Genomic DNA, 15,788 nt, shown 5'->3' on the forward strand with positions numbered 1-15,788 from the left:
AGTCTTTAATATACTCTTAAATCCTATCAAATCTATCACTTTTAAAATCCTTTAAAATCCTTTAAAATCTTAGTTTGACTACACCCCGCTTTAAATCCCTTCAATTGTCTGATACAACTACATGACACATCCCACATAACGAGATAGCTTGGATGATAATTGGATGGCAAATTGAACACAACCATATGCTTTGGATGGATATGGGATCCCAAAATAATGTAAGTCACGCCCACCAAGTTTAATCCACCTCAAATCCTTAGTCAGATAATCAAGGCGTCCAGAACATTGTGCATTATGATTTATAAAATTTTCAAAATTTACCATCTGCGAGAAGCTTTTTGCATTAAGGGTATCCCATCTGGTTTGGGAAACTTCACCACAATGCCTTTAATTTTCATTGTTCCTAAGATGAAAAAAGAAAAGAAAAGAATTATTGTTAAATTAACAAACAAAACACAAGTTCTGTTTTATTTGTTTTTTTCTTTTCAATATCATGCCAAATCAAATGCAAGAACCTATTTTCTACTTACTAGATCTATTTTCAGTTAGATCAAGGTAGACATCTTTATGATCCTACAATCTGCTTCGCTTGCCTGGTTCAGTGGACGACACTTCACAAAATATACACTTACCTATTTTTTCTAGCAAGTCATGCATCAAAATCCTATTACCTTCAATAGTTATAATGGTATTCTCAACAAGTACTTCAATACAAGCTTAAGGTACATTACGTTTCAAACTTCATAATATTTATAACACATAGTCTTTATCTATACCCTTGAAGAAGCATGCAATGTCTAAGGAAAGCTTCGTGCATAATATTCCTCTTCATTTCATTCAATGTAATAAAATTACAATGGTGCTTCAGTATATAAAGCAATGCACAATTCTGTACAATTACAATTATGGCCTTGTCTAATCTACCAATTTACAAGAAGATGATAACAAACATCTAACTAACTTGATGACTTAATACTTGACTCTTTAATGAAGTGAGAAGCTGAAAGCAGAATATGTATATTCCAAAGTTCATATAGTACATGTACATATGTTGATTGTACGTAATAGGCAAAACCATCTTCATTCTCTTGGATAAAGCATGATTTGTTTAAACCAAACCACAGTTCAAGATGAATACACGCTTTCTAATTATTCAAACCAAAAGCCAAACAACTTGCCACATTATATATGAAAAAAGAAATGAAAAAAATACACAGTACTACTAGACGGCAAAGTTTCGTATACAATATTTACAAAAAAAGAAAAAAAAAAGAACAAGAAAAAAAGAGGAAGTTGCATATAGAAGGGGCAGCAGCAGCTGCATATCAAGAAAACAGAAGACAGACAAGTAGTAAACATTATTATATATGCACCCAAGATCCTCATGCATCAGAGATTGTCAATCATCTGAGATTTTGAAGTGGATGGTTGCTCCTGCTCATCCTCAATCTCAATAGGAACATGGAGATCAATATGCCTCGGCTTTGTATAATCATCCGCTAGCTCCAAAGACAAGGAAGGCCATTGCTTTAGCTGATCATACTCATAATCTGGCGCTAACTTCTTTGCCTGGAAGAATTTTCTAACACTTCGAACTTCATTGCCTCGAAGAAGAATTTGCAATTCAGAGCGCCAATATCCCTGCAATAGCAAATACATATATATACATATATACATACATACATAGATACATACATACATACATACATACATACATACATACATACATACATACATACATATATATATATATAGTGTTAACTAATCACAAAAAATCTGTGATCTGACCTCTCTCTCAAGTATCAACAAAATTAATTTAAATTTCAGGAGAAAAGAAGAAGAAGAGAGAGAAACCTGATTCAACAAATTATTTTCCAATTTTGCCACCTCAACGCCATGTAGTCTAAAGCAATTAGTCAAGTCCAGAACCCTAAGCATCGGGGGTAGTTTTAGATTTTTCTCCAATGATGTGCAATCATCTAGATATAAAGAAACTAATTTTGGTGGAAGCAGTTCTAGAATTTCCCGAAGCCTCTTGCAACCACTCAGTCTAAGTTCCTCCAAGTTGACAAATTTGCTAATGCATTCGAGAAGAATGACAAAATTGTTTCTCGACAGATCAAGGCTTCTTATTGTGAGCAAGCAATCGAAAGGCACAAGGAAATTAAGATGTTGTAGCACGGAAAGCATTAGTGTGTGACAGTCATCATCTGAACTATCCAAATCAGTTGCGATCAGTTTTGTGGAACCATGTAAATATATATTTGCAAGGTTCTCACAACCATTTGCTTTCAATCTTTGAAGCCCACTAAGATATGTAATTGATGAAGGCAATTCTCTTATGCCACTTTCTTGTATATCCAAATACCATAGAGATTCCATCTTGTCCTCAATTTCTGGAAAACTCTTGAGCCTTGTGCAACCATTGAGATAAAGCCATTCAAGGGATCTTAATGCAAGTTTTGTTGCAAACTGCGTAAGCTTAGAGCACCCACTAAGATCCAATAAAACAAGTTTATCAAAGAATCCAAGTAAATCATCAACCTCAACCAAACTTGTGCAGTCACGTAGATCCAAGTGCTTTATGTTTGGGATTCCAGAAAAGTCTAGAATTTTTTCCAAGAATTCGCAACCATTTAAATTTATTGATGTAAGCTTTGTCAAATTCTATGAAACAAAAACAAAAAACAAAGCAAAAAGTCAGAGACTTCAGTTAGAATAATTAATAATGAAAAACTGAGAAAATTTTCTTTCTCCAAAGATAAAGTGTACATTTGAATTAGTATTCGTTCAAAATAATTTAAAATACATATACATACCTTAAATCCCTTTAATTGTTTTATGCCACTGTATGGCATATCAAACATGACAAGATGTCTTGGATGATAATTGAATTGCAAATTGAACGTAACTAGATGCTTTTGAAGAATATTGGATCCCAAATTTTGAAAGTCAAGTCCACCCAATTCAATCCACCTCAAATCATTGGGCATATAATCAATGCGTCCAGAAAATTGTGCATTACGGTTTATAAAAATTTCAAGATTTACCATCCGTAAGAAGCTTTTTGCATTCAAGGGTATTACATCTGGTTTGGGCAACTTCACCACAATGCCCTTAATTTTCTTTGTTCCCTAAGATGGAAAAAAAAACAATTGTTAGCAAACAATGTTGTTTAATTAACAAACAAAACTCAAGGTCTATTTTAATTTTTTTGTTTTTCTTTTCAAAATCATGCCAAATCAAATGTATGAACATATATTCTACTTACCCGATTTTCAGTTAGAACATTGTACACATCTTCATGAAACCATAACCTGCTACGTTTTCCTGGTTCAGTGGGAGATTCTTTATAAACTATATGCTTACCCATTTTTTCTAGCAAGTCATGCATCAAAATCCTATTACCTTCAATAGTTATGATGGCATTCTCAACGAGTACTTCAATACAATCTTGAGGTACATTGAGCTTCAAACTTCTCAATATTTGTAATATATAATCTTTATCTTCACCCTTGAAGAAGCATGCAAGGTCTAGGAAAACTTGTTGCATTACATCATCCCAAGAATCATAACTTTTTCGAAGTATTCTTTGAATACCTCTATAAGGTTCTCCTTCGTAAGAATCATAACTATCAAATATAGCTTGCCAACGATCTATACTTTTATTACGCAGATGAGAACCTATAAGAGTAAGAGCTAACGGAAGTCCTTGAGCATAGGCTATTGCACGTTGTGCAAGGCTTAAATAATCATCTGAAGGTTCTTTTCTTCCAAAGGCATTCAAACATAGAAGCTCAAGAGCCTTGTCGTCTTCTAACTTTTGGACCTCGTAGATCAACTCGACCCCATAACATTCTAGCAATCCTCTATCTTTTGTGGTTATGATCACTCTGCTGCCCTCACCGAACCAATTGACTTCAACCAAGTTGTTTAACTGCTCCAATTCATCCACATCATCAAGAATTAAGAGAATCTTCTTTTGCCTCAAAAGTTTCTCTATAAGGTTGATTCCGTGATGAACATTGTCAATTTTCACCCTCGTACCAGGTAGAACTTTTGATAGAAGAGTCTTTTGTAGTTTGATTACACCTTCATGTGATGTCAATGTTTCTCTCACATCTGCCAGGAAACAACTACCTTCAAACTTATGAGCAATTGCATTATAAACAGCTTTTGCAATTGTTGTCTTGCCAATTCCAGGTGCCCCCCAAATCCCAACCACACAACGACCATTTTCACCGACATCTAAAATCTCTTCCACCTCTTCTACATGATGCGAGATTTATACGCACACAAATTAAACCCTCTTTTTGTCAATTGTAGTATAAGTATAAGTAGGGATCGTTCTGGACCGGAGATTAGGAGGGATTGTTAATCTCTTGGAAACTGACTCAAAAACGTAAAAACAAGATAAAACACTAAACTAGACTCAAAGAATGTGAAACTAAACGTTAAAACACTAAGACAAACCAAAAGACTCAAAATGCTTTAAAAACACAAACTAAATTGATTTCTAACTAAATTGAACAATAAAGTAAAGGGGGATTGGATTTGGACGACTTTAAACTAAAAATGGAAACTTGGAAATAAAACAAATTGTAAATATGGATTTGACGGAAATGAATGGATGGGAAGCTAGCTAAGGGGTTCATCTCCACATATGTTATACTTGCATACAAAACGATGTCTAATTGCTTTTCAATAAACCATGAATTCTCAACGCCCCGGGTTAATTAGGTCCGCTTAAATTAACCGTCAAGTTTTCCTTAAGTTAATGAATTGGATGATTGCATACGACAATCCAAAGCATTCCTCACAAGTTCCCTACATGAATTGCATAATAGAGATACAAGCAAGAATCATTAAGCATCATGAAAACTATAAGTGTTGACGAGGCATTCGTTACTATGATTGCATGAAACTTATGCCAAGAATATGTTTAACACGATTGTTTATAAGCAACCTCCACTACTTGTGAATATAAGTTCATAACTATTACGTGAAACTCACTTATATTCTAGCGTCAAATTCATGCATGAAAATTAAGCGTTCATTCTTAATAAACATACATAAATAGGTTATCAATTAAACAGTTAAACAAATTGAATTCACAACTTATGAAACGTAATTAAAAGTAATCAAATCATATTACAAACATAAACATAGTTTCGAATCACCCCCTAGCTAAAGGGGGTTTATTTCCTCATACGTACAAAACAAAGAGAATTGAAATTAAACATTGAAATCAAAGAAACGCCTAAACATTCCAACAACTCAATCTTGAATTGTATGAACGTTTAGGCCCTCTTATCTTCCTCTTTATTGTAGCATAAGGTCTAGGGATAGTTGGTTGGGGGGATGGAAGTGTTGGGAAATTATGGAAATGGATGAGGAGTGGTGGAAATGGAAGATGGTTTTTGGATTCTAAGGGAGACTCACGGCTAAGGAAGGTGGATGTGTTTGTGGTGTTGTGTTGTGTTGTGAATGAGATGATTCGTGAATGAATGAATGCAAGGGTATTTATAGGAGGAGTGGAGATGTATATGGCTATTTGTTTAAGGTGTTTGTGGTTGCAATGATGAAGAATTGCATGTGGAAATAAAAGGGAAAATGTGGTGAAATGATGAAGTAGGAAGGTGGAAATGCATGTGAGATGTTGGAAAGGAAATGGGAATATGAGTAGGCCATGGCATGGGAGTTGTTTTGTTGGTGTAAATGTGCCATGGTTGCAATGATGAAGAATAAAGGGTGCATGTGGGGTGGAATTGAATGAATGCAAAGTGAATGAATAATGAAATGAGTTAAAGAGGGAGAATGTGGTGAAATGATGAAGTAGGAAGGTGGAAATGCATGTGACTTGTTTGTGGAATAAAGAATGAATGGTGGAATGATGAAGAGTTGCATAAAGAATGCATGTAGGGTTAGCTAGGTTGGCTTTGTTTGGGTGCATGTGTGTTAATGGTGGTTTTGCATGTGAATTGATGGATTGTTTTTGATGGAATGGATGGTTCTTTGCATGGCTTTTGAAGTGATTGTGGGCTTTGGAATTGGAAGGAAATGCATGGCCTTGGGGTTGGTTTAAGAGAGAATGGGCTAGGCCCTTTTTTTTATGTCCAAAATGAATACAAGGCCTTCAAATTCGTCCAACACTTTGGCTCCAATCATATGCTATCCATTCCAAGCCCAATTTTGCTCCAAAATGCTCCAAAATGCATCTTTTTGCTTCCTTAGCCATATGAACCTAAAAACACACGAAAATGGCTTAAACTACTAAAACAACTATGAATTAACAACATAGATGCACGAAAACAAGCTAAGTAAGTCGCCTAAATATGCTCCTATCACTACACATGATTGTATTCCAACTGGGTATTTGGCCACATTCAAATATGTGCGTTGTAGTACTTCGACTGAGATCTCCTTAATAATCTTATTGATAAATGTAACTTCATACCTACCAGTTTAAATAAAAAAACATATTTAGTCAATCAAATTTTTTGCTATATTTCTTTGTAAAAGAAAATAATAATAATAATAAAATGCTACTAAATCCACCGTATTGTTTTATTTTATATTTTTGGTAAACCCATGTTGTTTTATTTTTCCACTCACATTTTAATGAAAATGTTAGATCCCTAATTGTTTCTCTCCCTACCCTTCGTCCTCCGTTTCTCTCTCCCCCATTTTTCTCTCTCTTCTGTTTCGTGTCTCTCCTCTGGCTTCTGCACCAACGACTTCCCTTCTCTCTCTTGGAAACCAGTCTCTAATTATTCGAATCTCTCCCTCTCTCGACCACACTCTCTCTCTCTCTCTCTCTCTCTCTCTCTCTTCCCCAACCCAAATCTTCTGTCACCTGCAAATCCAAATTGCATAGCTGAAATAACAAAATCTCTCCTCACCCAATTTCCCCTTTTACCCTCTTTGTCTATTTCTGATTTCCATTTGCTTCCACTGTCAGTTTTGTACTCGGAATTAATTTCGAATTAATCAATTTTCGAGCTAGGGTTCATTTTTTATTTGGAAAAAAAAAAGATTGGTTGCTAATTCATTTATATATTTGGGTTGATTAATTAATGGAGTCAAGTTTTGATCAGTGGGAGAAAGATCCATTATTTCCGGCGGTGGAATAAGTTCAAGAATTCGCCGACAGATAGCATTTCTCATGGTTCGTTTCTGTGATTTCTAGGGCTCCAATTCCAAATATGTTCATCAGTTTGTGGATTTTTCCAACAAATTTTAAGAGCCTGTTTGATACTTTATTTGAATTCAATTTTTTAAGCTCAAAAACAATTTTCAAGTTTTAGGTTTAAAAACTTGTTTGGTAGGATTATTTTCAAAAACTGAAACTTAAAAATATAGTCTATTCTCTAAAAACATAAAAAGTGAGTTTTTAGAATTTTTAAACTTAAACTCACTCATTTCTTTTCTCTCCCTCCTCCCATCTTACTCCAAATCTATCTCTCTTATCTTCTTTCTCTCCTTTTTTTTTTTTTTTTTTACTTTTTTCGTCTCTTCTTCAATCTGCTCCCTTCATTCTCTCGGTTATTTCTCCCACTCCTCTTCCTCTCTATCTCGTCTGATCCTCTCTTCTTTCTCTTTCGTTCAATCATCTATTACTTTCTTTCCTCCTTTCTCCTCTTTCTCTATCTCCTGCAACCCCTCTTTTTAGATCTCTTTCTCTAGTTTATGTCGTAAGATTTAAAATTTTTAAATTGCAAATCAATCAAGTTTTTGAATCTTAAAGAAAATTATTTTCAAGAAATGTTTTGAGAAATGATAAAAAATTTCAAATAGAATATCAAACATGCTCTAAATTTTTTAACGTTTTATTGCAATTTTGCATCTTTAATTTGATAGCTTCCAGCTCATTTGTGATAGCTTCCAGCTCATTTGGATAAAATCTTAGCTTTAGGAGAGCAATTTAAGAGAGAGAGAGAGAGAGAGAGAGGGGCCAGGGGAATCATAATCTTGGTTCGATGCTGAGAAGCTTGCTGGTACGCTCTCCCTCTTAAACTGCTTCCCCTTTACTTGCAGATTTGCCTTTTTTTTATTTTTTTTATTACTGTTTCTGGTATTCTTACTTCCATTTTTTCGATTTAATTCTTTTGCTTTGAACTAAATTGGTTGAATCGATGAAGCAGATCTCTTGCTCTCTACAACTCTCCAACAAAACCAATGACTATGTAGCTTTCAAGGTTGTAGATTTTCACCAGATAAGTTAAGTTTTTTGGACTTTTAGAGATTTGCAATCTTGATTTTGGTGTAAAGTTAGTTCACGTAGGGACTGACGGTGAAAATAGGACATTTGAGGTGTGGTGTATTAAAGTTATTTTAGAGATAATAGTGGGTGGAAAATAAGATGTTAATTTTTTAAATTTTTTATTGTGGATGGAATGATAATGTGTGAGAAAATAGAATAACGGGTGAGTTTATCAGCACCTCAAAAAAAAAAAAAAAAATGGCAGAGTATTACACGAAAAAGGAGTGCCGGCAACAACAAAAGTCACTCCCTGATTCGCTAGCTTTGGTGAATGACAAGTCTATAATTATATATGAAGAAGATGGACACGTAGGTTTAACATAAACGAGCCTTCATGTACCTTGGTTGTTTTCCCTTGCTTCCAAAAAAAATAAATAAATAAACGAGCCTTCATGTACATGCGTAGTGCGTGCAAAAATTATTTTTTGACATATTATTGTGAGTTAAGTCTATCCCCTCTTCTTTAGTGTAAATACGCACGCGAAACATCATTTTTATAATCAGCATTACGCGACTGTTAAAATGTTTTGAATGTGTTTAAAAATATAGAAAATAATATTTAATTAAAAACTAATTGAATCACATTATTGCTAGGCCATTATGATGTACTAATTATTAAAAAAAAATTAAAAAAGCTGTATAAAAAAAATTAATTGTAAAAAAACAATGTTTATATTACGAAAATATTCTTGCATTATTTTAGGCTGTTTTTGAACTTTTTTGTTTGGAAGGTATTTTTGTCCCATCATTTATGGTGAAGAATGGGCTTCCAACTTTATATGGTAGCATAGATAAGACTCATAAGAGTCATCTTCTTCATATGTAAATTATAGACTTGCCATTCAGCAAAGCTGAAAAATTATGGAATTGCTGCAGTCAAGGATGTGCCCCTTGCTAGGGATTTAAAAACTAGCAACTAAATAGGTATTATTGTAGTAGAAACTGAAACCTGAAATACAGAATCATATAATTAAACAAACTACAAGGAGTGAAGAAATGTACGTACTCTTCCTCTTTGACAGTATGTCCTGACAAATTTGATACTTCTTTTAGAGCACTCCTCCATAAGAGGATCTTCTCCTCGTCCTTGTATTTGTGCTCGAGTCTTGTAAATGCGTCACCGAACCTACTCGTTTGATTTCGTACATGGGACGGATCCACCTTGTAGAAAACTGGCCAAACTATTTGCTGCCTTGACCTTCTACATTCAAGGATATGTACGAGCTCATCCAAGCGCCATCTTGATGATGCATAGTTTTCAGATATTACAATGATTGAAATTCTCGACTCTTCAATTGCTTTTAGAAAAGTCGGTGATATTTCTTCTCCTCTTTTAAGATGGCGATCAATGAAGATGTCGATTCCGTTACGGTTCAAGGTCTCATATAAATGATTTGTAAAAGTAAAGCGTGTATCCTCACCTCTAAAACTCAAAAATACATCATATGTCCATGAAGGAGGCAAGGAAGAAGAAGAGGCAAGTTGAATGGCCATAAGAGAATTAAAGACAAATAAACTAAAGAAAAGAGCCTCTCAAAGAATTGGAATCTGCAGTATGGTATGGAGTGTGGACTCTCTCTTGTTGTATATATCCTTATGCATGCTTTTCTTCCTGTGAAGGAAGCAGCAGTTTCCTACCACCTTCAATGTGAATGTGGACTCTCTCTTGTTACATTAGTCCTCATGCTTTTCTTCCTACCTGCCAAGCAATTTCCTACCTACTACCTTTCAATGTGAATGTGGTCAAGTTGAAGCAGATGAATTTTCGTGACAATTTCATTGAAGATTGAAAAAAAAAAAAAATTGTTACTTAGCGGTCTTTAATTTAAAGAAGAGGAAGTTTCTTTGCAAACTACTACCGACTACTTTTGATGTAACAATCCACCATTACAAGATTTTAAAATGGAAGGAGATCCTCTCTGGATCTCTTCCACCAAGATCACTGGATCAAGTGATTTGGGTTTTTGAAATTTAATCAAACGACTAAAAACAAAAGTCCCATTTAAAAGTTATAATAATTTTAATTGTTTGATTAAATTTCAAAGGTCCGAATCACTTGATCCAGTGACCTTGATGAAAGGGATTCGAAGAGGACCTCTTTCCTTTTAAAATAATCACAGACGACTGAAAAATATAAAAATATTACTAATAAAGTGGCCATACCAAGGGAAGTATCTCCGATGATGTAGGCAAATTTCTCTCCACTAACTAGTGGGGGTCTTTAATTTAAGGAAGAATGTGTCTTTTTCCATTATGTAGTTTCTTTTTCCCTTGATCGATTGAGCACTATAGTTTGTCTGTATTCAATTATTTGTTGATATCGTAATCACCTGTGGCCTTTCTTCACCACGAATGAAATAATAATTCCGACCCATTTGCCCACTTTCGAAGACCAAATCTTTGTTTTGTATTTTTTTTTTCGATGGATTTAATTAATTAATAGCCAGCTAAGCTGAATAAATGAGCAACGCATGATTTAACTCTCTCCCTCTCATCGTTCGTTAACTAGAGAAAGTTCAAATGTCGTTCGATCTTTTCGGGTACAGCCAAGCCGCCTTGAAACTTCATTGTCTGGAATCATAATTTGCAATCCGGAGTGCTCACAAGCAATACTTCGTAGAATAAACATCGGAGGTCCTAGCACTGAAGGTCCAAGTTTCCTAGATAAAAATAGAGCGGGAACTGCTCAAAAAGAAAATTTAGTTTATTCACAACAGCATTTTTTGGAACACTTGATAGACTTGTTATCATCGATCAAACCATATTACACATATGTCAATAGATTAATCCACACACTCAAAGTTCAATATTTAATTAATCACGCACATCTTCATGTAGATAATTGAAGTTATTCATGGTGGATTTGGTGGTGGTGGAGGTGGAAAACCAACAGAAAAATATTAAAAAAAAAGAAAAAAAAAGAAAAAAAAGAAAAAAAAGAAAAAAAAAGGAAAAACTAATGAAAAGTCATCAAAAACTTTAGTTTTAATCAAAAAGACAAAACAAAGGTGTAAATGAATAGTACTATAAGTGACTTTTCAAGGTAAAAATGTCTTTAACGGTAAAAGTGAATAGTACAAGAAGTGTTTCATTAAAATTCCCAAAAAAGAAAGATGCACTGTAGTAAACGAAGCGGAAGAGGAAAGGGTGAAGGGTAGAGAGAGTTTAGTTTATTTTTTTTTGTCAAACGATTAATTTTGTTAGATTAGTTACCGATAAAGTTCAAACCTATATTGTCGTATAAAAACTCAACTTTTTTTCACCACTGTGGTAAATGATTACTTGTTAGAGTTATAATTTTTTTATTTCAACTTCCTCTTATTCTATTTTTTTTTTCATTGTTTTTCTTTGGGAGCATGATTCTCTCCTCTCATATTCACATCCTCTTCTCTCTCTCCTCCTCTCACACTTGTTTTTTGTCTTATTGTCTCTATAAAAAAAATCAATATAAGATGTTGACGTGACTTAACCGTAACCATTCAAATAGGAGGGGAGAAAAGTGAAGAAAAATTAGGATGGGAGAGAATCGTATGCTAATTCGTACTTGTTGCTTTTTGATATGTTAATCTGTAACCAAGCCCAAGCCCAAAGTCCATGGGCCAGGCTTATTTCAATGTAATTACTTATAAAGGCTAATGAACTTAGTTTTTGTCGATTTGGGACTTGCATCCCCCATAACTTCCATCATTGCCTGGAATCAAAACTTGCAATCCAGTCTTGATGGTGTCAACTAAATCTATATAATATCTCGATTAGGGAAAGAAGAGAGTGGAACCTGATTCAACAAATTATTTTCCGACTTCGCCACGTTATCAAATCTCTGGCGACACCCTTGGGAAAATTTTCCAATGATGAGCTTAGGACATCTTGAATACTTCTACATTCTTGAGGGACCTTGAATTTAGACTTCTTAGTATTTGTATTACACTATTTTTATCTTCACATTTGAAGAAACGTGCAGTGTCAACAAAAACTTGTTGCAAAAATATTCGCATGCATCAAAACTTTTCCGAAGTATCTTTTGAATGCCCTTATAATGTTCTTTTTCCTAAGAATCATAACTATCCAATATAGCTTGCCAGCGATCAACAATTTCATTATGCTAATGAGAACTCGTAAGTGTCAGAACTAATGGAGGTTCATTTATTCTGAAGGTGTTCAAATTCAAAAGCTCAAGAGCTTGGTTATCAGGTAACTTTTTGGCCTCGTATATCAACTGAATTCCATGACATTTTAGCAGTCCTCTGTCTTTTATGGTTTTGATCACTCTACTACCCTCACCAAACCATTCAGCTTCAGCCAAACTGTTTAATTGGTCCAATTAATCCACATCATCAAGAATTAAGAGTCTTTTTATGCCTCAACATTTGCTTTATAACTTCAATATAAAGACAATATTATTTTCTTTTTCAATACCTTATGGTGCAAAATGAGAAAATCAAAACTTTATAACCCAAAGAGTGTGAAAGGTAGTTAACCAAAAAATAAATATAGGAAAAAAGGAGGGGACATAAAACCTAACTGTCTTGAAATAAATAGAAAAACACACAATATTAAACAGAAAACCCGTCAACCGTGGGGACTGCACCAGCTGCATATCAACAAAAATACACAATATTGTCATTGGTTGGAAGTGGACGGTTGCTCTTCCTCCTTCTCTATATGATAGGAATACTGATATCAATATGCCTCCTCTTTTGATGATCCGGTGGCTCCGAAGACAAGGAAAGTCATTCTCGTCTTGGTTACACGTTTCATGTAACTCCTCTCGCTTCAAAGACAAAAAAACCAGTATAAATAAAGAGATATAGACTTCGAGAAAAACTACAAATGCAAATAAAAAAAGTTAACTTGATATCACTCCGAAATATAAATAATTTGGGATATGTATTAACGAAACATAATTTGATTTGCTTCTGATTTTACAATTGACAAATAGATGGAAATTTTGATTTGGTGTTGATTAATAAGATTTAGTATGATTTTAGTATCAAGAGGAGATAACAATGTAGAAAAACATGGCCGCTTGAATCAACTTGATTGATCTTTACCCTCGTAACCTCACAGGTCACTATTCCTGTATGTTACTTTCTTGCAGATTCTTTCATTCACATATCTGAAAAAGACCTGGATTTAACTGAAAAAAGTACACATTATATTTAAACTGCCTTTCCTTTGGATGCCCGACCGTTGTGGTTTCCATGTTTTTGTGATTTCTAGAATATTAGCCCTTCAATTTATAAACCTATCCATTTTTGTTATCATTTGTCAACAGACTGATGAGGAGGCAATGACTTCTATTGAATCAACCTTATCCTTCTATGTTCTCTTTCGATTCTGATGGTAACATTTTGCTTAAGTTAGTTCAAGTAGAAGAGTTGTGAGGCATATAGGTGTCGCTTCAGCATTGCGGTCAAACTCATAGAGCATGATGGTGGATCAAGGTGAGTGAAATAAAGGAAAGAAATATGAAATATTTTAGAAAATAAATGACTTACGTTGGAGCTTGATAAATTGGGCTGAAACGAATAGTTCTTTTTAGGTTTTATCTACTGTCTCATTTTGTGCTATATTAATACGAAGTTATGAAGTTTGTTTTCCTTCCATTGTTGTTTGTTTTAATTAATTAGAATTTGGTTTTATTAGTCAAGGGCTGTGGCTTACTCACTTACAGACTTACAGTCACAGGTATGTTTAGGATACAAATATGGTTTCTGTTTTTCTAATAACTAGCCACCTACATATATGAAATCTTTGTTTCTGCAGATTGAAAATGAATATTATATTACTTAGAAGGGCAAATGTTGTAGAGAAGAAATTATAACTAATTGCTATTGTACCAGAGATCACATTCAAAGATTCAACAATTCATCACCAAATTGGGACGATGGAAAGGTGTGGATTTAGAGATAATGTTGAATTGCTTATGAAATGTTTGATGCAAGTTTTATAGTTTTTCTGATTCAACTTGTCAGGATTAAGTGATGTTAGTTATGGAACTATTCTTGAGGTAAATTGGCTTTTTAATCATGCGCAATTTCCATCAGGTTTATCCATCCGACTTTAAAGATTGTTGTAGAAGCTTTAATTTCTCCATTGCTGGCATTTGAGGACTAAATTCGAAGTTCCTAGATGGTTGTTTGGAAGTCCGCTGCTTATGCTTTTTCACAATAATGTACAAACCAGCTTAGCTTGGTGGATTTCTATTGATTTCCGCTTTCATTTGATTTATAGACGATTTTATATAGTAGAAACGACTTTCAATTGATTTGATTAGCTTGATGGTGTTTCTGTTTTTTATTGATGATATTTTTACATTTTAGGCAAGAGAAGCAAGTGTAAGTGAAAGACTGAGCATCTGATCCAAATGTTATACCAATGTGTATTTTTCATTTATAATTTTTTGTTGAAGAGTTGGGAAAAGTTATATCTATGTGTACTTTTCATTTATAATAGACGAAATGTAGCATTATTTAACATTAATTTGCGTCTTATTATTTATCCGTTTGTCTAAATTTGAAGATATAAAATGAGTGAGGCCAGTCGGTTTGTTAGGGAAGTGGGCTGGTCCTCTTAACGGAGTATGAATCTCCTTTCTTCTAAATTAGGTTAATTTAGAATATGGTTTTGTCAAAAGATATATACATAAAAAAAAAATGAATGCAAATAATGTTTTATGGTAGTAGTGGATGTGAATCGTATTTATGCTACCTGATACTGGTTCGGTTCTTACCAATTCTTCCTAACTAACTTTGTAATTACTCACTAACGCTCTTGCTCTACTATTGAAATACATAAAATTTTAAGATATAAGCTGAATTTAATTATAGGCCACACTGATTTCAACAGCTCAAATTAATTTCAATCATAGCTTGCAAAATGCAAACTGAACCAAAAAGAATTAAAATAGGTCAGTGCCACCTTTGCTTATGAAGAGATATGGGCTTGAACATAGAACCCATCATCTTCCAACCCACCCAAATACCCAATCACATTTTATTAGGGAAATGATTTTTGTAATGCAGTTTCATCTGTTCTCCCTGCACTCTGTTTGTTTTAACTTATAATTTATTTAATTTAATGGTTTAGGAAAAAAAAGTGCAGAGGAAAATGTAAGTGTGAAAGTATAAACCTTAAAACCTACACAACTGGCTTCGAGATTGTAAAGAAAGAATGACTAACAAAATTTTAGGTTGGCAAGAGTCAATATATCCTATTTTATATTTGAGCTCAAAGAGGAACAGCTAGTCTGAGTTCCAAATGATATGATATGAGATGAATGAAGTGGATATATGACTTAAAATCTTTAAGTAACGATTTTCTTCACCAAAGAACTTTTAGTGTAATGGTACTTTTCTTTTTAAAAGTTAAAAGAAGTCAATAAATTCGATTATTTCGTCTCCCAGTAACTTGACCAGTTTATTACTCAACTACATGATTAAAGAGATGAGAGAGGAAATGAATAGTAGAATGCACAGAAATTTCAGCTTGATGGCTTCCAAACTTGAAGGGCATTACAATTCCA

At 33.9% G+C, this 15,788-nt stretch overlaps 1 protein-coding gene and 1 long non-coding RNA gene across 2 annotated transcripts; one reads left to right on the plus strand and one right to left on the minus strand.

Moving 5' to 3' along the window:
• Positions 1-1,389: 1,389 nt before the first annotated feature.
• Positions 1,390-9,980, minus strand: LOC103959194 (disease resistance protein RPV1-like). Its single transcript, XM_048575243.1, has 6 exons — positions 9,270-9,980; positions 6,189-6,244; positions 3,272-4,278; positions 2,820-3,134; positions 1,888-2,667; positions 1,390-1,641 (listed from the first exon to the last, which is right to left on the minus strand). Exons 1-6 carry the CDS (start codon positions 9,755-9,757, stop codon positions 1,390-1,392), a joined length of 2,898 nt encoding a protein of 965 aa, XP_048431200.1. The 5' UTR covers positions 9,758-9,980.
• On the plus strand, positions 6,262-8,660 carry LOC125473082. Its single transcript, XR_007255008.1, has 2 exons — positions 6,262-7,168; positions 7,882-8,660. It is a non-coding gene; the product is annotated as an uncharacterized LOC125473082 (long non-coding RNA).
• Positions 9,981-15,788: the final 5,808 nt, after the last annotated feature.

This window comes from the organism of the source record quoted next, unplaced genomic scaffold (genome assembly GCF_019419815.1).
Source record: "Pyrus x bretschneideri cultivar Hongxiangsu unplaced genomic scaffold, Pyrus_bretschneideri_v1 Contig8, whole genome shotgun sequence".
Classification (NCBI taxonomy): Eukaryota; Viridiplantae; Streptophyta; class Magnoliopsida; order Rosales; family Rosaceae; genus Pyrus; species Pyrus x bretschneideri.

Excerpts from the sequence above, each read along its gene's own strand:
- LOC103959194 (XM_048575243.1), bottom strand. The coding sequence starts at position 9,757 with ATGGCCATTCAACTTGCCTCTTCTTCTTCCTTGCCTCCTTCATGGACA. Across the intron at positions 6,245-9,269 it reads CATACTGTCAAAGAGGAAGA|GTTCATATGGCTAAGGAAGC; the intron begins GTACGTACATTT and ends GTGTGTTTTTAG. Across the intron at positions 3,135-3,271 it reads ATGTTCTAACTGAAAATCGG|GGAACAAAGAAAATTAAGGG; the intron begins GTAAGTAGAATA and ends TTTCCATCTTAG.